This window comes from Nannospalax galili, unplaced genomic scaffold, assembly GCF_000622305.1.
Source record: "Nannospalax galili isolate Female #2095 unplaced genomic scaffold, S.galili_v1.0 scaffold485, whole genome shotgun sequence".
Taxonomy (NCBI): Eukaryota; Metazoa; Chordata; class Mammalia; order Rodentia; family Spalacidae; genus Nannospalax; species Nannospalax galili.
The window spans coordinates 445,670-467,898 of NW_008354534.1; the positions used below are offsets into that span (position 1 = coordinate 445,670).

The window sequence follows — 22,229 nt, forward strand, 5'->3', positions numbered from 1 at the left end:
AGCCATTTCTCCAGTCCCTACTTTTTCCTTTTTATTCAGCCCAGGACTGCAGCCACCCATATCTAGAGTGGGTCTTTTCACTTCAATTACTCTATCTAGATAGTCCCTCACAAACATGTTCAGAGGCTAACATAGTCTAGATAGTACCTCACAGGCATTCCCAGAGGCTTGTCTCTTCAGTGATTCTAGATCCTGTGGGGTTCACAATCAATATTAATCATCACAAGTTGACCCCTTGACAACTTGACACCTAAACATATTACTTTTAAGTCATAACCTTCTACCCCTGGTCCCCAAGGACTCATGGTGATCTCAACACAAAATGCATCAATACAACTTCAAAAGTCCCCATAGTCTTTAACAGTTTCAACACTATACGTTCAAAGTGTTTTCTGAGACTCAAAGCAGTGGCTTAACTGTGAGCCTCCATAAAAAACAAACAAAAAAACAAGGTGCATATGTCCGATATACAATGGCACAGAATAAACATTCTCTTTCCACAAAAGGGAGAATGGGGCATATCAAGGAAAGATCAGGCCAAAGCAAGATTGAGACTAAGCAGGTAAAGCACAAATCCTGCTGCTACATGTCTAGCATCTAGAGTTCATGATGGAATCATCTGGGCTCTAAAAGATCTAGGTAGCCGTGCCTCTCCAGCTCTGTGGCCTGCAGCACACATAGCCTGTCTTGGGCCAGCTTGACTTCATGCATCCAGCTTTCCTTGGTGAATGTTCCCTGATCTGGCATCTCCATAGCAGCTTAGGCTTCACCCTCAGAGCTTTACCCAGTAGTCTCTCTGGGCCTCTTGGCAGGGACTCTGATCTTTCCGCACATTACCAGACTGCAGCAGCTCTCTGGAAGTGTGGTGCAAGACCCCATGATTCCCTCAATCTTAAATCTTTCATGCATGCAAAACAAGTATGTAGCCAACATTGCCAAGTTCTGCTGCCAGCTCAGGGTAGGGCCTGGCCTCCTCGGACTACAGGTGTAGTAGTCTCTGTGTGCTGACCCTGGTAAAATATTTCCCTAGACAGTGGCTGTCTAGAAGCGGGAAACCCCTACTGTGGCATTTATTGGAGCCTTTGATGAGTAGGGTCTTGCTCACCCTCACGGCATCTTTCCTTTTGTCTCGCTGCAGAGAATGAGGCTCCTCTTTAAGGACTGCAGCCCTCTTTTTTTTTTTTTTTTTTTTTTTTGTCGGCTTCAGCAGGTGCCTTGGCTGCAACATTTAACATGCTTGAGCTCTTTGCCTTGACAAATTGCTTTTTTAAAAAATCTTTCTGCCTTATTTGTTGTTCTTTTTAACTGGAGAACTGGATAAGAATGGTGAAAAATAACCACATCACAGCCTAAATGTCCTCCACCAAATTAGTCCATCATACCTGCATTCAGTCTCATTCAAGTCTTCAGGACACAGAGTGCAGCCAGATTCTTTGCTAGAATACAGCCTGAATGACCTGTTGCCCAGTTCCCAGTAGTCCTTGTTCTCCTTGAAACCACGCTTTTCTCAGCTTTGTTATCTTCCATTTCTGTTGCTATGATAAAATTCCTCAACAAAAGCAATTTAAGACAAAAAGGGTTTATTTTGGCTTACAGTTCTAAGAAATACGGTCTATCATGTCAGGGAAGGGGTGACAGGAGGAGCAGGAGGTGGCTGGTCACATTACATTCACAGACAGGAAGCAGAGAGCCATGAATTCTTGTGCTTAGTTCACTTTCCCCTTTATACTCAGTCCAGGACTCCAGCCCATGGAATGGTACCATTCACATTTAGGGTGGGTAGTCCCATTTCACTTATTCTGATCAGATAATCCCTCATGACCATGCCCAGAGGCTTATCTCTTCAGTGATTCTAGATCCAATCAAGTTCACAATTAACACATAGATGCTGAGGTCAAAGGCTCTTCCAGGTCTGGGAACACAGAGCTCCTCAACAGTAAGCTGTGGGGGTCATTAGAGGGCTCAGAGATCAATTTACCTTCAAAGGCTTTCTGAGTTTCTCAAGGGAGAGTGGGACTGTCAACTAGCTGGGTCAGCCTGGTCAATGCCTTGCTCAAGGTTTTGGGGCCTCATCTCCTTCTGAAGAATAGGTGTGGAATAAGCCCAAGTATCTCTCTCTTTTTTTTTTTTTTTTTTTGGTCTTTTTGAGACAGAGTCTCTCTCTAGCCCCGTCCTGGAACTCACTACATAGACCAGGGTGGCCTTGAACTCACAGAGATCCGCCTCCCTCTGCCTCCCAAGTGCTGGGATTAAAGGCCTGCGCCACCATGCCCGGCCCCAAGTATCTCTTTTTTTAATTGAGCTTTTGTAATTTCATTCAACATTTCTTAATCAAATTTAGACCCCCCTCTCATATTCCCCACTGGACCTCATACATTCTGACATACATGTTAAATCCTATTCAGTCAAACATTTGTACCCACATGTCCTTTAGTGCAAATTCATCCATCCAGAGATCATATGTAAGGCATACTGTCCCTCACAGTAGCAATCAGCCTCCAATAGTTCTCAGTCTAGTGCCAGCCCAACACCCATTTCTTTCCTCCCCTCTGGGCCCTTGTTTAATTGAGTTGGCATGGGTCCTGTGCTTGATGCCACCATTGCCACAAGTTCACATGTACAAGCTTCCAGTGGCCTGGAAGCCTCTGCTTCCCTGTGTTCATGAAGCAGCCCTGGCTCTTACAATCTTTTTGCCCCCTCTTCTACAATGGTCCCTGAGCCATGGTTGGGTGAGGTTCCATAAAGGAGTCCCATCCTATACTCCGCAGTCAGCTGTACCCTTCTGTGTGCAAAGCATTCTTGTATAAGGAAGCTTTACTGGTGAGAGTTGGGGCGTGCATTACTTTTCTTTCTACACCTTGTTCTGCTGTGTTCCATGAGCCTTAGTTGTAGGGGTTCAACTAGAGATGTGTCACCTAGTACTGAGCATCTCTCAGACATATGTTCTCTGTGTCTGACCGGGTGTGCAATTCTGCAGTAGCCTTCATCGGTTGCAAAAAGAGGCTTCTTTGATGAGTGGCATACCATATGCTTGTCTGTAAATGTAAGGATCAATATTTAGCATGTAGTAAGAAATTTCATTTGTCAGGAGATATAAAAGAGGGCTTTCTCCAAGGTTTATGTCCTCTCCTGCCATGTGTATTTGGCTGAGTTTACAGTGCCACCCATGAGTTCACTCCCATTGAGAGGGCTTTAAGTCCAATTAGATAGCTGTTGATGACCCCCCAGATAACAGTGCCACTACTGTACCAATAGAGGCAGTTTGCCATGCCAGTTGTTATGGTTATTAGGTTTTGGGGTTGGGCTGGACCATTGATTCTTTTTCTCCCTTGGCAGTTTGCATATCACCTTCTAGCATTATGATAGCCCAGCCAGTTAGAAGGCTTCCAGGTCAGTTCCTGCTCCATTGCTTCAAGTCCTATATTTGAAGTATGCACAGTCAAGTATCTCTCATTTAAGGAAATATTTTATTTATTATTTTTATTTTATGTGTATGAGTGTATTGCCTGCATGTATGTAATGCACTTGTGTCATGCAATGCCCATGGAGGTCAGAAGAGGCCATTTGGTTCCCTTGGAACTGGAGTTACGGACAGTTGTTTGCTGGCATGTGGGTGTTGGGAACCAAACCAGGTCCTCTGGGAGAGCAGCCAGTGTTCTTAACCTCTGAGACATCTCTCTAGCCCCTCCCCCCAGTATCTCTTACCCTTTTTTTTTTGTCTTTTTGAGACAGGGTCTCCCTGTATCCCCAGCTGGCCTGGAACTCACTATGTAGACAAGACTGGCCTTGAACTCAGAAAGATCCACCTGCCTCTGCCTCCCAAGTGCTGGGATTAAAGGCATATGCCACCAAGCCCAACTTATCTCTTACATTTTTTATAATTCTATTTTTGTATGATGAGTTTCCTCCAAATTCTTGGCTATCCCTCTTAAGCAGCCACAAAATCCCTATTTTGAGCTGCTGTTCTCCCCAAACTCCAAGTGGCTGGGGAGGAGGCAGTGGTCCAAATGAAAGAGGAAGGATGAGACTTCACAGGTAGCTGTGGGCCATGAGGAGGAGCCACTGGGAAACAGGACAGCAGTCCTGACCCAACCTCAGCCTCCCAGGGGCTAGCAGGCACAGGTGCTGAAAACAGCCATGTGACTGGGATATCCCCAGAGCCAGGAAAGAGGCCTGGCTGCAGTTCTGAGGGGTCTTCTCTCCAATTCCAGGTGTTGGCAGCTTCTGGGTTTGGTCTCTTGCAGCAACTGTGGCACTTGCTACAATAAGAGCTGCATAGTACTCAAGAGGCCTTAGAGCAGGTACCACCTAGCTGGGTCTCAGCAGTGGCACCTGTCATTCTACCATCTTTGCCAACTTGGCAGCTCTGCCGTTGCTGTGTCTCCTGGTACTTCCAAACAGTAGGGCAAGACTTTCTGTGTTTATCTCACAACTTCTGCTGTCTGCCTTCTCTCTGTAGATGGCTCTCTGAGATCTGGTAGTCAAGCTCAGGGCTTCCAGACAAGGGCAGGACACCATCCATAAGGCAGCAGTTCTGGGCTAGGTGTCCTTGACTACTCTACTCAGCAGTGGACCATGAAGGATGCTCAGAAAACTCATGGCAAGGCAGGCAAGCAGCAGCTGCCCTGAAGAGGCCAGGGACTGGCAGGACTGTGGTGTGGCTCAGGAGGTCTCAGCTCTTGTGCAGAGACTGGTCTTTCTTCTGAAATGCCAAGGCCCTGACAGGAAGCACAGAAGGAGGTATAATATGGCCTGTCTCTCCAGGCGGGGACAGTTGGATCTGATCACATGAGCTCAATGTAAGGCAGTAAGAGGAACACTCAGAGAGCCTGCTGCTGGGGCTGGAGAGATGGCTCAGTGGTTAAGAGCTCATGCTGCTCTTGCAGAGGACCAGAGGGTCCCAGCACGCATGCCAGGCATGGGTACCTATAGCCACACACATGCACATACCCTCACACAGACACGCACACCCCTAATTAAATTAAATACTTTTTTTAAAAAGCCATCATGCTGTGAATGGTGATATGGATAGGACTTGATAGGTCTGAGAGCCATCCAAAGCTGAGGAGGAAGAGGAGGAGGAGAAGGGGGGGGAGAAAGAGAGAGAGAGAGGAGAGAGAGAGAGAGAGAGAGAGAGAGAGAGAGAGAGAGAGAGACTGTTCTAGAGCCAAGGCCTTTGGGCTGATAGAAGGAGGTGATTCTACAGTGAAAAACAGGCATACCAGTGGAGGAGAGTAAGCTCAGAAAAGAAATTTGAGGCCAAATCCCAGAGAGCTAAGTTACAGGACTTGGGATCTGTCCTCTTCATGGGTCCTAGGGAGCCACAGCAGGAGCCACAGCAGGTAACGAGCTCAGCTATGGGTATCCAGCCTGAGGCTGCCTGCCTTTCAAGGGTTAATGCTGGGATCTAGGCCCAGACCAGAAGCCACATGAGTGGTGAAGACAAAAGCCCTGAGCCCTGGATATGGAAATGTCAGCTTCTAAATGCAGCTCACACCATCTCCACACCAGGGAGGCCTGGTGTGTGGGGGGAGGTCACTTTTTTCGCATAGCTTCTGCTTTCCCAGGGACCTCCAGTCCATAGCCTGACAGGATGAAGCCCCAACATTGTTTACTGTACCCATCAGGCCCTTTTCATACGGACACACTAGGTCATTACTTCACTTCCCCTCTTCCCGGAGGAGCTACCCGCCTCGGCTGCTCTGGCCCCATAGTGTAGGTCACTGACCCTGCTTGGAAAACACTGGGCTAGCTCATATAAGGAAAGCAGGTCAGACCTGTGTGCTCAGCAATGGCGTTTGTGTGGTGGCCCTGCCTTGTTTTGACTCTGTTCTTTGGCTTGGAGACCTCTGGCTTTCCGAGAAGTCCCCTTCGACTGCTTGGGGTAAGTCTAGCCCCCTCTTTGACATCAGGGCCTTGGGAGTCAAGCAGACAGAAAGCTTCACACTCAGCAAGTTCTGTGAATGAGGTGAAGTGGAATCTGAGGGCTAGGCATTGTGTTGCTGGGACAGTGCCGGACCCTGGAGAACCTGTTCCAGCTAAGAGCTATAGTAGCCTGCTGTCTAACTCAGAGCAAGGCTCTTCAAACTCCCAGGCCTCAGTTTCCCCACCTGTCAAATGACCTGTCATAGCACTATGACAGCACTATGAACTCTCCTCACTGAGGGTTATGAAGGCCAAAGTCTTCAGCAGATGTAGAAGACACTACAAAATGCTGAGTCCGATGGATGGGTGGGTAGGGTGTTCTGGAAGAATAGAGTGAGAGGCAGAGTGAGTTGGAGCTTATGGAAAGTGAGACAGCTCTGAGTCTAATTCTCCTGGCCTGCTCCATTGATAACCTGCCCCTTTCTGGATGGATCTCAAAATCTCCATCCCAGTTCTTTTTTAACACATGGCCTGAGAAGGTCCTATGTCTAGAGGCCCCTCAACATGTGTGTGTGTGTGTGTGTGTGTGTAGAGAAACCTCTGATTCCTGGCTTTAGCCCAGAACCTGCTCCCAGTCCATGGCCTTGACCTGCTTTTATTTGTTTTTACAGAAACGGAGCCTCCCAGAAGGGGTGAGAACTTCCACTGGGACTGGGGCTGGGTGGGGAAGCACAGAATGGAGCTGGTTGCCCAACCTCTGAAGGTGCGGGATGTTAAGGGCAGCATCTTCACAGCTGGAAAACAGCTCATGGCAATATTCCAGAAGAGCTCTTCATGATAGAAGACCCTTGGGCCACAGTCTTCCAGCTCTGTGGGAGGGCATCTATCAGTCATCCCCTCCTTTCAAGTGCACTTGACCCTGTGTATAGGGTTGGGTGCATACAGTAAAGCAGCCTGTCACCCACCCCACTCTAACACCCGACCACACACACAAAGCATCTTTAGATCCTTATTTAACCCAGCTTCCCTTGGTCTATCACCCTTGTTGGAGAGAGGTTGTTTGGGGACCTGGCACAGGAAAGGAGGTGTCTATTCAGGAAAAGAACCAGATAACACCAAAGGACACAGAAGGTGGGCTGACTTTGTCGGGGAGAGAGAATTCTGGGAGAAAGATATATAGGAAGAGCCAAGGGAAGATGATGGAAGTAGAGCTCTGGGCATGGCTGGAGCTCAGGACAAATGGAGAGCCGGGACTCTCCAAGAGGAGCCTCGTGTCAGGAAACTCTTCAGAGTTCAAAGGGAGGCCTGGAAAGGCTTTACTTGAAAAGGGGCAGGATCAGACCTGAGTCTTTACCAGCTCTCACTGGTTACAGCTGTTAAGATTACGCTGTCAGGAGGTGCAACATGCATCCGCACTGCAGTGGCCAACTGAATGTGGAACCAAGGACACTGGCCAGACTTCCAATGTGGGTGACCAGGGGGACTGCAGGGCTCCAGAACTCACAAAGGGAGCATTTGCAAGGGGAAGCAGCCAGATTGAAGATGGAGTTTTTCAGGGTGAAGTCTGGCTGATTACCTCCTGGTGATCCTCACCCATCTCTCTCTCAGGTGGTCGACGGCATTGAAGTCTACAGTACCAAGATCAGCTGCAAGGTGACCTCCCGCTTTGCTCACAATGTTGTCACTACAAGGGCTGTCAACCGTGCAGACAAAGCCAAGGAGGTTTCCTTTGATGTGCAGCTGCCCAAGACCGCCTTCATCACCAACTTTACCTTGTGGGTGCCACCATAGCTGCTGGCTCTGAGCTCCAGAGGGCTCTCTGGCTCAGTGTGACCCTAAACTCCTAATCTGCAGGACCATCGATGGTGTCATCTACCCTGGGAACATCAAGGAAAAGGAAGTTGCCAAGAAGCAGTATGAAAAGGCTGTGTCACAGGGCAAGACAGCTGGCTTGGTCAAGTAAGTGTGGACCTCTGGCTTTGAGGGAGGCAACACCTATGATTATTGTTATAGCGGACTGTGTGCCCTTTCCCGGCACTACCCCATTTTAAGGCAATCAAAGATCAGAATAAATAGAGAGGTTTCTAATCAAAGAACTGGGACTTGAATCCAGGGCTGAGGAAGGATGGCTCCTGCAGTCTTTGTGCTAGGCTCTGTACTGCATCCCATTTAGGGCCTCTGGGAGGAAGCTGGAGAAATTCACAGTGTCAGTCAATGTGGCCGCAGGCAGTAAGGTCACCTTTGAGCTAACCTACGAGGAGCTGCTCAAGAGGCACAAGGGCAAATATGAGATGTACCTCAAGGTCCAGCCCAAACAACTGGTCAGACACTTTGAGGTAACCAACCATTCCTGCATCCTCTGCTGGCTTTGCAGAGGGTCTGGGGAAGGGAGGTGGAGCTGGGTGTGTGTGTGTGTGTGTGTGTGTATGGCAGAGACAAGGCAAATCTCAGTGAGGAGTCAAAATGTGCCTCCAAGTTCTGGCCCCTCCACTTGGCTATGGAGGGTTGGAGGAAGCACAGTGGCTCTAGCTACAGCAACCGAGAGCCAAGGGGAGGAGGCAGTGGTGCTGTGACCCTTGGGAGCTGTACTACAAAGTGCTTCTGAAATGCTTGCAATTGGTCCATAGGCATTTTACCAACTCCAAGGCTAAAAGCTGAAAGAAACTCTGTAGTTGTGGAACTTGGGAGTAATGGTAGACAGATGATAGAAATGCTTTGGGCCACCATATCCTCTTTTTTTTTTTTTTCTCTTGGTCTTTTTGAGACAGGGTCTCCCAGTAGCCCCACCTAGCCTGAAACTTGCTATGTAGACCAGGCTGGCCTCGAACTCACAGAGATCTGCCTGCCTCTGCCTCCTGAGTGCTGGGATTAAAGGTGTGCGCCACCACCCCTGGCTCACCATATCCTTTTAACAGTCCCTGTGATCACTTTCCCAGGGGACCTCAGTTTGTCCTTGAGTGTCTCCATGTCATCAAAGATCCTTGTCATCCCCTTAGCTGTGTCCCAGAAGCTGACCTCTGAACTGTCCCTGTGTCACATCGCCTTCATTTGGTCATTCCAGATTGATGCACACATCTTCGAGCCCCAGGGCATCAGTATGCTAGATGCTGAGGCCTCGTTCATCACCAATGACCTCCTGGGAAGTGCCCTCACCAAGTCCTTCTCAGGGAAAAAGGTGGTATAGATACCCCTGGGATCTGGGGTGCAGGGGGAGAACACTGACTGCAGTAGGACAGGTCTGAAGCCCCTGGTTTGCTGATACAAGCGTAGAGGAGGTGTCGGTCTATAATACTGCCTTTCTTCTTCTCCAGCTGGGTCACCAAGGAGAATGATGGAGGCAGGGGGCTGCTACTGTGCTACTGACTGGCCATAGGAAGAGAGAGACAGAGACAGAGACAGAGACAGAGAGACAGAGAGAGAGAGAGAGAGAGAGAGAGAGAGAGAGAGAATGAATTACTTTCCCCAAGCAGATCCTGACACCTAGGGATGAGAGGTATTCAGAAAGATGGGGCATGAGAGCAGCTTTGTTCATAGGAACCTGGCATCTCACAGCATACCAGATCTTCACCTCTGCCCACTTGAGAACTCACCCTTGTCTGCCAGTGGACAGCCTCAGCCAAGCTGAGCAAAGCCCTCCCTCCTCTCCTCAGGGCCGTGTGTCTTTCAAGCCCAGCCTAGACCAACAGCGCTCATGCCCAACCTGTACAGACTCCCTCCTCAATGGGGACTTCACCATCACCTATGATGTGAACAGAGAATCTCCAGCCAATGTGCAGGTACCAGCCGATGGCTCCACCGGGTTCACCAATTCTCCATCATGATAGGGAGAGGGCTAGTGTCCAGAGAGGCTGTAGCATCCAATAACATCCCCTCCATCTTCCACTCCAGAGCCTTTCACAGCACCTCTTAGAGGTGGGAAAGGGATACTTTTCCCTTCAGTGGCAAATGTTGACGTCTACCTGCAAGAGGGGCCAATGTGATGTTAAAACAGACAATGGCCTCCATTTCTCTCCCACCTTTCCAGATAGTCAATGGCTACTTCGTGCACTTCTTTGCACCGCAAGGCCTTCCAGTGGTGCCTAAGAACATAGTCTTTGTGATTGATGTCAGCGGCTCCATGTATGGTCGGAAAATGCAGCAGGTTTGCCCCCTCTCCCCAGCTATACAAGGCAGCATTGGGGTGGAGGAGTGTGGGGAGGAAGAGATTCTTTTTTAAAAGTGGCAAATGCTAGTATTTTTAGTGAAAGAGGGGGAAGTAGAATATAAGACTCAAAGCCTTTGCCCACTTTCACAGGGGTTTGGGGCTTGGGCACTGCTTATTTTTAGGGAATGGTAGGGACTCTGCTGCCAGCCTGGGTTGGGAAGAAGCCTGGCCCACTGCTGCTTCAGCTTCTGGTCTGTTCATCTCTTTCCCCGAGACCAGGGACGCTCTTCTCAAAATTCTGGAAGATATGAAAGAGGAGGACTACCTGAATTTCATTCTGTTCAGTGGTGATGTGACCACCTGGAAAGACCACTTAGTTCAAGCCACGCCTGATAATCTCAAGGAGGCCAGGGCATTTGTGAGGAGCATTAAAGATCAAGGAAGTAAGAGCAGGGAGGGGGACAGATGCATACCCTACCAGTTCATCCCTCCACATGGGCTAGCTTGTTGGCTCCTTCCTGCCTCTCCAGGGAGTAGAGGTGGTCCTTAGGCTTGAAGACAGAATATCAGGGTATCTGCTCTTTGGCCTGGGAAACACTTTTTTGTGTTTCTAACCCATGATCCTAGTGCCCCTTAAGTCTCAGCACAATAAAGCCACAGAGACCTTGTTTTCTCTGGAAAATCACAAATGACATCTATACTGCCTCCTTCCACTCCCAGTGATCCCACCTGGCCAAATTGCTACAATCAGTTGCTGGGACCTTCCTGGCACCCCTTTGATGCCCGTGTGAAAGCCTACACTGTTCATTCTTCATGCCGTGTTCACTATGTACATCTATGTACAAGCCCATATGGTCCTTGCACAAGAGCAGAGTCTGGTGCCACAACCTCCTTCACTCCAACAGCCTCGTACCCTGGCACCCTGAGGACACCCTCCCAGTGTTCTGTCTCTCTGTGTCACAGTGACCAACATCAATGATGGACTGCTGAGGGGCATCAGTATGCTGAACAAGGCCCGGGAGGAGAAACTTGTTCCTGAGAGGAGCACCTCTATTGTTATCATGTTGACAGATGGGGATGCCAATACTGGTGAGGGAGAGGGGGGCTCTGATCCAAGGTGAGTGACTCTGTACCTGGCTCACTACAAGACCTTGGACAGCTCATCCTGGGGTCCCCAACCACTTGGAGAGTAGACACATGCCTTCCTTGCCAGGCTCCCTACCAGTTGTGCATGTACAAGAGTCAGATCTCCCCAGACAGAGCCAGTGCAGATGGTTCCCAGCAACGAACACCACTTTTGCAGGTGAGAGCAGACCAGAGAAGATCCGGGAGAATGTCAGGAATGCCATCGGGGACAAGTTCCCTTTGTACAACCTGGGCTTTGGTGACAATCTGAATTATAATTTCCTGGATACTATGGCCCTGGAGAACAATGGGTTTGCCCGGCGCATTTATGAAGACTCGGATGCTGACTTGCAGTTACATGTACGCTCCGCCTTGCACACTTCTGGGAATGAAGCATTTATTTCTCAGGCAGCCACTCCACTGTGTGACAACTTCAGGTGTCAGAAACTATGAATACTTTTTACGCCAAAAAATTACATAGGATATTTCTAGGCCGGTCATAACAGGAGACATTACCACTGACTGGGTAGCTTAAACATCAGAAACACTTGTGTTAGTCTTGGAAGTTACAAGCTGGAGATCAAGGTGTCAGTGTGTTGGTTCCCTTCTGAGGGCAGGGAGGGAAGGGTCTGCTTAGGACTCCCTCTTTATCTTGTCATGGTCGTCTTCTCCTTGGGCCTTCCAGTGTGTTCCCTCATTGTGTGTCTGTATCCAGTTTCCTCTTTTTACAAAACCCAAGTCATATTGGATTAGTGCCCAACTTCATGACATCATTGGATTATTTTTGTAAAGATTCCACCTCCAAATAAGGTTGCACTGTGAGGATTAGGACCACATGTGAGCTTTGAGAATACAGTGCACAGTTCAACCCATAACATTCTTATACTAAAATAATGTTTTTAAAATATCTGCTATTCAAATGTAACTGTGTGTCTCACCTTTTGATCTGCTGGGCTTAGTTGCTTCCCACAGTTGGGTGTCAGCACCTCCATCTCTGCGAGGGGACCCCAGGGCCCTTTTCCCCTTTGTCTGATCCTCATCACTTTCTCTAGAATTTCTTTATTGAGAGTTCTGTGCCAAGAATGTTGTATGTTCCTTCTAGTCTCTCTGATCTCTAAAGGGTTGGGAGACAGCAAGAGCCCTCCTAGACTCCAGGGCATAGTCAGGGTCATTTAGAAGTGAAAATCCGGGACAGGACTAGTCCAGTCCTGGAGGACTAGATGCCACATAGCAGTGTTGGTCCTGGACCTTTCTATGTCTGGTCTGGGGTCTGAGATGAACAGGTCCCTGATTTGATCTACAGGGCTTCTATGAGGAGGTGGCTAATCCACTATTGACAAGTGTGGAGGTGGAGTATCCAGAGAATGCCATCCAGGACCTCACCAAGAACAATTACCCCCACTTCTATGATGGCTCTGAGATTGTTGTAGCCGGGCGCCTTGTGGACAGGGACATGAACAACTTTAAGGCAGATGTGAAGGGCCATGGGGTGAGTGGGAGCGAAGGCCTGGGGTGTGCTGGGAATGAAGAGTCAGCAGAAATGGGCCCTGTATCAAGGCTGATGGTCCAGGAGTGTCATCCTCTTGAGCCTGGCCTACCCAGTTCTATGTTCCAGTTTTCGAGTCCCTCATTTGCTCCATTCCCTGCCCAGGCCATGAACGACCTGACCTTCACAGAGGAGGTGGACATGAAGGAGATGGAGGCAGCTTTGAAGGAGCAAGGCTACATCTTTGGGAACTACATTGAGCGGCTCTGGGCTTACCTCACTATTGAGCAGCTATTGGAGAAACGGTGACTTGGCCCACCCCTCCCTTTGTGGGGTTAGCGCTGGGAACCTGGATGCCTAGCACCCACCTGTGTCTGCTCCTGCTCTGTGCTCTGAGCAGGGCCACATGAGTAAGATACTTATACACTGAGGAAAGGACCCCCATGCCCATTTTTGCCACTCTGCCCTCTTCTCGGTCCAGCTAAGGAAATGTTTCCAAGTGTTCCACTTCCTATTCATTATCCCAAGCAGGCAAGGACTACCAAGGCTGGTGACTCAAGAGTGCCTCAAAGACAGGGAAGAGATCAGTACCTGTTCCCTACACCCAGCACAACTCAATGGTGGGGAGGCTGAATAACTTGACACCTGGGGCTTAAGCCTCAGCACCCAGAGGTGGAGCTGGGCACTCTTGAGAGGGCGATTGCCAGCATTCCTTTAGGAAGGACAAGGCTGTAAAGCCCCGGCAGGATCTGACACTCACCGAGTGCTTGGTACACAGGCACTCACAGTGATGATCACAGTGGCCATTTCAAGTCTCTTGTCTTTTATGGGTGAGGGAACTGAAGCCTAGAGAGGAAAGTCTGTTCAGGTGCCCTGGGAAGCTGGAAAAGTGTTTTTATTCTGGGCCCCAGTGGATTCCACCCTGGGAGACGATGAGCACAGTGGGGGTTCCCTAGCTGCCCCTGGGATTCCTGGTCTGGTCTGGGGAGCTGCGCACAGAAGGCACACAGGACACTGTTCTCTGGACTGACCCTCTAAGCTGTTCCTCCTTACAGTAAGAATGCCTATGGTGAGGAGAAGGAGAACCTCACAGCCCAGGCCCTGGAGCTATCCCTCAAGTACAATTTTGTGACTCCACTGACCTCCATGGTGGTGACCAAGCCTGAGGACAATGAGAACCAGGCAGCCATTGCTGATAAGCCTGGGGAAGGTAGGCAGAGAGCAGAGGCCAGATCCTGGAGGCTTCCCTCTAGACCCTGGACCCTGGGAGCCAAAGAAAGGTCAAACTGGTAATATCAGACCTTTCAAGTAGGGCGGGTTTGAAGGCATCTAAAGGGGTATGGTGAGAGCAAAGCAGTTAGCAGGGACAGTGGGTGTGAGCCAAGGGGGAACACTGCTCAGGGCCATGTCAAAGAAGGGACTTTGGCTGTAGCACAGGACTAGGCTAGACAAGAAAAAGCACATCTAACCCCAAAGTTAGACCTGGAACAAGCTACTGGGGGGCTGGAAATTGTGAGAAAAAGAGGCCCTCAGAGCTGGAGGAGGCTGAGCTCATGATTTCTCAAGCAAACCCCAGAGTTGACTCACTAGGGGAACCCCAAATACCATGACAACTTCATGGGGAGCTTGGCACTGAGAAGCATGGGACGGGGGGGAAGAGCTGGTCTCTGCTAGGTCCCTGGCTTCTAGGAGTTCTTGGTTCTAGGGGACATTCTGTGGGGACAAAGCTAGCTAGCTGTTAGTTGGCATGGACAACTCTCATTGGTTGCAACGGCCCTGATCAATGGTCTGAATTTTCTAATGCATTTCTCCTCTTCCTCCCTTGATGCGCCTGCATTTTAGAAGGTAAGCTTTAGGTGGGCATCATGGGAGGGAGGGAGGGAGTTGAGACAGGCTGAAGAGGCCCTTCAGACTTGCTCCTCTGAGCCTTGGGGCTCCTACTCATTTTGTTGAGGATGGCTTCCTTGTCCTAAGAAGGGATAATAATTACATAAGTGTCATGACCCTCAGTGACCCTCCACAGGAGTTCTTTATGATTCTCACTTAAAATTTTTAAAAAATTTCTTAGTTTTATTTTACGTGAATGAGTGTATTGCCCACCTGTATGCAAATGCACCTGTGTCATGAAGAACTCCTGGAACTGGAGTTACGGATGATTGATAGTTGCCACATGGGTGCTGGGAACTGAACCCAGGTCCTCTGTAAGGGCAGCCAGTGCTTTTAACCCCTGAGCCATGTCTCCAGCCCCATGACTCCCACTTTCTAGTGAAAGAATAGAGGTACAGAGAGGACTCAGGCAGTAACTAATCTGGGACATAAGCCTAGGCAGTTTGGATCCAGTGCCCATGCTGAAAGTTGCTTCCCCGCATTTCTCTCACTTTAAAATTGAAATCTCATACACCTCCAGTCTAGTACCAGTGGGCAAGGCCTCCTCAGTCTCTCCCAAGCTGCTTGTCTGCATCTCTAAGGAGCACATATACATTAGGCCACTGTGGATCTCACCCTATCCCAACTAGGGGCTGAAGAGTCCAAAGGTAGGGGCAGAAATCTGTGAACATTACTCATAAAGGAGAGGTTGGTGACTTGACAGGTTTGCATTTAGCTACATCAAATGTTGTACCCCTGGCATTAAAATGATACCCTACTACCACAAGCCCTGTAAAGGGATTGCCTGGGCATGCCTGCCAATGTTAGGGCCCTAATGGGGACCAGTAGCCTCCAGACAGGCAGAAAGCAGAAGGTTGGGAGGAGGGAGCCTCCTGACCAAAGTTCATGATTGTCCTTTGGCTTCCTACTAGCGAACTCTGTGATCCCCTCCACGGCCTACATGAGTGAGTATACACTGCCACCCTTGCCTACCATCTAGAGCTCTCCCTTGCCCTGCTCCCTTTTGTGGTATTTCCTGAATCAGCTTCTGGAAGATAGACCAGGTGTCCTAGGGAAGTTGGGTGGTGTTGGAGGGGATGGAGGGAATGAAGTCATTTGAGAGTCAAAAGGGGAGGGGTATAGGCCAAACCAAGGGTGGGAGTCCCAGCCCACCTCAGGACAGATTACTTATTTCAACCTTGTTTTTCTTTGCTCTGTAGCCAGCTACCAGCCTCCTCAAACACCTTACTATTATGGTGAGTTCCTTGGCTCCTCCTTGATCAGGGCTCAGTGAACTGGGTGCACTGCTCCAGTCCACAGGGCCAGGAGGCCGGGGGAGGCTCCTGGTACAGTGAGAGTCTCTTGGAACCAGCCCATTCTCTGATGTGCCCTCAGTGGATGGGGACCCCCACTTCATCATCCAAGTTCCAGAAAAAGACGATGCCCTCTGCTTCAACATTGATGAGGATCCAGGCACTGTGCTGAATCTCATTCAGGACCCAGTCACAGGTGGGGCTATAAACTAGGGTTCTTATGGCAGCGCCTGAGTGCCCAGGTGGGTTCATGAACCAGGTACACCTCACTCTGTCCAGTAGCACATCCATCTTCATATGCAGGTGGGATGTGGGGGACTCACTGAGCCCCCAGTGCTATTAGAGAGAGGTAGAGATATGGGACTACCCTGCATCTGGGGAGCAGTTTTTCTTCTCACAATATTCCATGGCCCAGGCAAGGGGCAGATCCATAATATCCCATTCTATCCCAGACCTGAAGTTTCTAGGACAGGGTTGAGCTCCAAAACTCTGGTCTTTGCTTGGAGCCCTGTCTCTGCTCCCCATCAGCATGTGGCTAAAGGGGAAGGCCAGCCTGGCTCAGAGGACCTCACTGGTCTCCTTTCCTGTCCCATCCCTCTGGCAGGCCTCACTGTTAATGGGAAGATCATTGGAGACAAGGGCATTAGCCCTGATTCCAAGACCAGGAAGACTTACTTTGGCAAACTGGGCATTGCCAATGCTCAGATGGACTTCCGGATTGAGGTGACCACGGATAAGATCACCCTGTGGAATGGGGATGAACGGAGCACTTTCAGTTGGCTGGACACAATCATGGCCACTCGGGTTGGGTAGGTGCTCCAACTGTATTTCCAAGGGAAGCTGCCACCTGAGGAGCTAGAGAAATTCAGGAGGGATTTGAAGCAATTGTAGGACAGACTATTTACAGAAATCTCAGGAGAGATTGGTCTCAGTTCAGTCACCACTGAAGGATGATCATAGGGGATCCCCAATGAACCCTGGGATTCCTGTTAGAGCCAAAGTTTGTAGCTGGGCAATGTACAGGACTTACTTTGAGGGAAGCCCTGGCTGGATGAAGCATTAGATGGAGGTCAGGTGCAGCGGTGCACACATGTAGTTCAGCTGCTTCAGAGGCTAAGTCGAAGGGCTGCTTGATCCCAGGAATTCAAGACCAGCCTGGGCAACAGCAAAACAGCAAAACCCCATCTATCAAACTTTGATGTATTATTATGCATATGTGTGGGTGCATGATATGTGCGGGGGGGTGTTACACATGCCACAGCCTATGTATGGAGGTCAGAGGACAACTTTGTGGAGTCAGTTCTCTCTTTCCACTTTTATGTAGGTTACATGGGTTCTGGGGATTGAACTCGGATCATCAGGCTATTGTAGCAAGCACTTTTACCTACTAAGCCATCTTTCTGGTTCCTACAAGACCTCATCTCTAAACAGAAAGGAAGGTTGGGTATGATGGTACATATCTATAATCCCAGCATTTAGGAGGCAGAAGCAGGAGAATTACCATAAATTCCAGGCCAGCCTGGGTTACATGAGAAGTTCCAAGTTAACAAGGGCTACATAGTAAAACCCTATCTCAAAAAAATATCAATTAATTAAAAATAAATAAGGGTCTGGAAAGACAGCTTAGTGATTAAGAGAATATATTGCCTTTTTAAAAATATATCTTATTTATTTTTATTTATGTGTGTGAGTATATTGCCTGCATACAGGTAAGTGCACCCATGTCATGCAATGCCCTCGGAAGACAGAAGAGGCTGTCAGATCCCCTGGAACTGGAGTTACAGACAGTTGTCAGCTGCCATGTGGGTGCTGGGATTTGAACCTGGTCTTCTGTAAGAACAGCCAGTGTTCTTAACTACTGAGCCATCTCTCCAGCCCCATGAGAATATACTGCTTTTATAAGAGGACCTGAGTTCAGTTCCCAGTATCTATGTTGGACTGCTCACAACCACTGTAACCTCCCGCTTCAGTGGGATCTGACACCTCTGGCCTCCACAGGCCCTGTAAACACATGCATATACCCATCCGCCATACACATAATTAAAAAAATAATAAAATAAGCAGGAAAGAAGGGAGGGAAGGTGGGAGGGAGGAAGGAGGGCTTGATTAAGTGTCAATCCCCATTTACAACTCCTCTTGCTGACTGTTAGTTCTGAAGCTCCTTAGTATTTTCTATGTCTTCGGAACCCCGAGAGCTTGGGGGGCAGGGCAGCAGTACTACTCTGCCTGAGGCTAAGAGATGGATACAACCTGCTCTAGGTCACACAGAAGCCAGTGGCTGAGCTGGGGTTGGTCCCAGGCCTCTGGGCTCCCAAGATAGCCTCTTTCTTGCTCACAGATGAGCGAGGTACACTCAGTGGAAGACAACATGGATGAAGTAGCCTCTTCCAAACACTCCTGAACTAGTAGTGTTTGGTGTCTGTGTGCCTTCAGCTGTCATGTACCTGGAAGGCCTGGCTCAACTGCCCAAGATGGCCAGTTCCAGGACCACTGGGCCTCACTGCCCTTACCTCTTCTTTCCTAGGCTGTCTGTAACAATCAACAGGAAGAAGAATATGGTGGTCTCCTTTGGAGATGGGGTTAGCTTCGTGATTGTCTTGCATCAGGTTTGGAAGAAACATCCAGTTCACCAAGACTTCCTAGGGTTCTACGTGGTAGACAGCCACCGGATGTCAGCACAGACGCATGGGTTGCTGGGTATGTAATGCTCAAATTGAAGGCTGTTTAGTCACATGGCAGCATGGGAAAGATAAGTACAAAGCCATCTATTCACCTTATACCCAGGCCAAAACAAGCCCCTTTAGCAATCGCATCAACCCTGAAAGGTCAGTGACCACGTTACCCATGGCAATGGCTAGGGGCTGATAGTGTTTAATATGTTCATTCCCAGGGCAATTCTTCCATCCCTTTGACTTTGAAGTGTCTGACATCCACCCAGGCTCTGACCCCACAAAGCCAGATGCCACAATAGTGGTGAAGAACCATCGATTGACGGTCACAAGGTGAGGGGGCATACCCTCATCCTCCCCAGTAACAAGACAGGAGGAAAGAGCCCTCTCTGTCATGGTGTCTTGCTTGGTGGATTCTTATTTTCTGTGGGCTATCCCTGTTTCTTTTTGAGGTTTGGCCCTTCTAGGCTCTTCCTAATAGCCCAAACCTAGCTCCCTAGAAAGAGTCACCATGTGGCCTCATTCTTTTTTAAATATGTATATGAGTGCTTTACCTGCATGTATGTAAATGCATGTGTGTGTGCAGTGCCTGCAGAGGCCATAAGAGGGTGTTGGATCCCTTGGAACTGAAGTTACAGATGGTTGTTAGCCACCATGTAGGTGCTGGGAACCAAACCCAGGTCCTCTGCAAGAACAGCCACCTCTCTAGCCCCAATGTGACCTCATTTTTTACCAAAGAATTCAAATTTTCAACTTTAAGCTGGCATGGTGGCACGTGCCTGTAATCTTAGCACTTGGAGAGTGGAGACATGAAGGTCCTTGGCTGTACAGCAAGTTCAAGGCCAGCCTGGGTTACTTGAGACCCTTTCTCAAAAACAAAAGCAAATAAAAAAGCAAGTCAACACAACAAAATAATCCAAATTTCAGGGGCTGGTGGCAGGGATATAGCTCAGTGACAAAGGACTTGCCTGGAATACATGAGGCTCTGAATCAAGTCCTAGCACTGCAACGGCCACAAAAGAACTTCCCAGTTCCCAGCTTTGCTCAACCTTAGGCCCATGATGCTCACACCCACTTTGTTTACCCCATGCATTACAGCTTCCCTCTCTCTCTTTTCTCCCAGGGGCTCCCAGAAAGATTTCAGAAAGGATGTCAGAGTTGGCACGAAAGTCACCTGCTGGTTTGTCCATAACAATGGGGAAGGGCTAATTGACGGTGTCCACACTGACTATATTGTCCCCAGTCTGTTCTGAATAAACATGACAGCTGCTGCTGAAATGGAAGTCAGCTTGCCTGGTATCTGGAACAGGGGCACAGGATGGAGCCTGTGGGAAGGAACTGGACAATAAAGCCAAGCATGGAAACCAGGCGCTGCTGCCTTTGTGTGCCTCGTGAGCCATTACTTTAGAACAGGCAGTTGGCCCGAGAGCTTAATTAAGGGAGGGGATGGCTGGGAGGAAGGCAACTTCCTGGCCTCTTAATTAAGACAGTTGTGGGACAGAATTGGTTGGGGTAACACCTTGGGGATGATGTGAGAAGAAAATTAATCCAGAATTGACTCTGGGGCAAAGAGGCTCTAAGAAGTGAGGAAGGGCCGCATGCTGCTCAGAGTCCAGGAATGCCTTAAGTCAGGCAACATGGCTCAGAGCGCCTTACTTTTCCTATCACTATGACAAGAAGCAACTTACAGGAGGAAGGCTTTATTTTGGCCCATAGTTTGAGAGAGTACAGACCATCATGGGGTAGGCATGGCAGCTGGGACCAGCTTGGCCCAAGGTAGTAGGAATTTGCAGTCTGGCTTTCTCACATCTCTGTGGATCAGGGGGTTAGAAACCAGGCTGTGCTATATAGCTTAGTAAGGCCTACCCCCTAGTGACCTACTTGCTTCAGCTAGACCTCTTAAAGTTTCCACAGCCTTCCAAAACAATGCCACTAAGTGTTCAAACACAGGAGTCTATGGGGGTCTTTCACATTTATATCATAACAGGAGGAAAAATTCATTTTGGCTCACAGTGTCAGAGAATTCTACCTCTAGCTGTTTGACCAGTCAGCATGGGCATGCAGTGGCATGATACACAAGATGGCAGTATGTATCAGAGGAAGTCTGTCTACCTTATGGTGGTCAAGAAGGACAAAGGGAGCTACGGTCAGGGTGGCAGCACATGTTTCTAATGTGAGCAGTTGGGAAGCAGGAGGATTGGGGTCAGCCTAGAGAGTTGCTAGCCACCCTGGGCACATTTAAGACCCTATCTCGAACAAATGAAAAGTTAAAAAATGAAGGAGGAGGAGGAAAAATAGAACCTGATAAAAATGATGGCACATTCTTGTAATCCCATCACTTTTCAGGTGGAGGCAGAAGGATCAGGAGTTCAAGACCAGCTTGGGCTCTATGAGGCCCTATCTCAAAAACAGAGAAAGAGAAGGAGGAAGAGAGGAGAGAGGAGAAAAGGGAGAGGAGAGAGAGAGACAGAGACAGAGAGACAGAGAAAAAAAATATCCAGAGTTCCATTATCCCCTTCAAGGGCATGGTCCTCAATTGACCCAGGTTCCTTCCACTAAACCCAATATTCTAAAAGTTCTACTATTTCATAATAGTGCCACAAGCTGGTATCCAAGTCTTGAACACATGGGTTTTGGGGGACACTCCAGATCTAAAATATCTACCTATCTATTCAACTATTCATCCATCCATCCATCCATCCATCCATCCATCCATGTATCCATCCATTCAACCATTCATCCATCCAGTCATCCATCCAGTCATCCATCCACTCAACTACCCATCCTGATTCAGCAGATAGACACACCCTAGGTCAGGATCTGCAGCACAGAGTTTGTAATACAGTTTCCATTTGCACAGCCATCCAAGTTTGCCTTCAGCAAGGCCAAGCCTCTCTGAGATCCTCCAGTCACTTCATGGTGACCGCTTGCTCTCCCAACAAATCTGGGGTGGGATAGGGAGGCAAAGAGAGGTTCCTAGAGAAAGACTCCAGTATTTCATTGGTAGGGCCTTGGACTGAGAAAGAGAGTGGGAGCTGGGCACCAGCATGAATCACTCACACTATTCTCTGCTCTCACTGTGGATGTAATGTGGCCTTGACTTCACCACAGTAATGGACTGCAACCTGGAATCATAAGCCAAATAAACCATTTTTTCTCCCTTAAGTTGCTTTTGTCAAGATATTTCATCATAGCAACAAAACACAGAACTAAAACAGTGCCCAATGTAACCATGGTTCTTGGCTCATGATTCTTGGTGCAGGCAGGAGCTGGAAAGTCCCTAGTGAATAGAAGAGCGGAAAAACATGAACCTGCTTTCAACTGTTCACAGCACAACTGCATTGCTGTTGCACTGATTCTGCGGCCAGGCCCAGGTAGCTTTCCGGGAGTGGAGAGCTTGGTTTGGGCAAGTTTACCTGTCCTTAAATGTCTCTTGCTAGCCCCACAGCAAGCCCCTAGCCCTAGGCTACTCTCTTGTCTCATAGCAGTCTTTCCTGAGCTTCTCAGGGTGACATTCAAAGAGGCTGGAGTCCTCCACCTATCAAGGAGGCTGGGCAGAGGATCAGCAGTACAAAATGAGTGTTCCTTTATGTTGGACAAACCTGCTAGAACCTCCCCTAACCCCCACTGACCTGATCTCTCACTCCTCTAGAAAGACTCATTCAGTAAATACCCTCCATAGCTCAAGAGGTGGCAAAGAATAGTTCTCTGATGCTCTGATCTGTTTTCCCTAACAGGCTAGTGAGTGCACTTTATGCTTT

The 22,229-nt window shown here is 48.9% G+C and overlaps 1 protein-coding gene across 1 annotated transcript; it reads left to right on the plus strand.

Moving 5' to 3' along the window:
* Positions 1–5,706: 5,706 nt before the first annotated feature.
* On the plus strand, positions 5,707–19,836 carry Itih3 (inter-alpha-trypsin inhibitor heavy chain 3). Its single transcript, XM_008851812.3, has 22 exons — positions 5,707–5,884; positions 6,537–6,557; positions 7,474–7,640; positions 7,720–7,824; positions 8,039–8,201; positions 8,927–9,040; positions 9,516–9,641; positions 9,890–10,006; positions 10,284–10,452; positions 10,973–11,098; positions 11,313–11,494; positions 12,438–12,623; positions 12,786–12,925; positions 13,676–13,830; positions 14,463–14,465; positions 15,419–15,451; positions 15,707–15,742; positions 15,882–15,995; positions 16,404–16,608; positions 18,324–18,496; positions 18,690–18,801; positions 19,592–19,836. The coding sequence occupies exons 1-22, from the start codon at positions 5,792–5,794 to the stop codon at positions 19,719–19,721; spliced, it is 2,670 nt and encodes an 889-aa protein (XP_008850034.1). The 5' UTR covers positions 5,707–5,791; the 3' UTR covers positions 19,722–19,836.
* The last annotated feature ends 2,393 nt before the right edge of the window (positions 19,837–22,229 follow it).

What these genes read in the sequence shown, in the direction of transcription:
- Itih3 (XM_008851812.3), top strand. Translation starts at nt 5,792, where the DNA reads ATGGCGTTTGTGTGGTGGCCCTGCCTTGTTTTGACTCTGTTCTTTGGC. An exon ending in GAGCATTAAAGATCAAGGAA is followed by an intron (nt 10,453 to 10,972) that starts GTAAGAGCAGGG and finishes TCTGTGTCACAG; the next exon opens with TGACCAACATCAATGATGGA. An exon ending in CATCGATTGACGGTCACAAG is followed by an intron (nt 18,802 to 19,591) that starts GTGAGGGGGCAT and finishes CTTTTCTCCCAG; the next exon opens with GGGCTCCCAGAAAGATTTCA.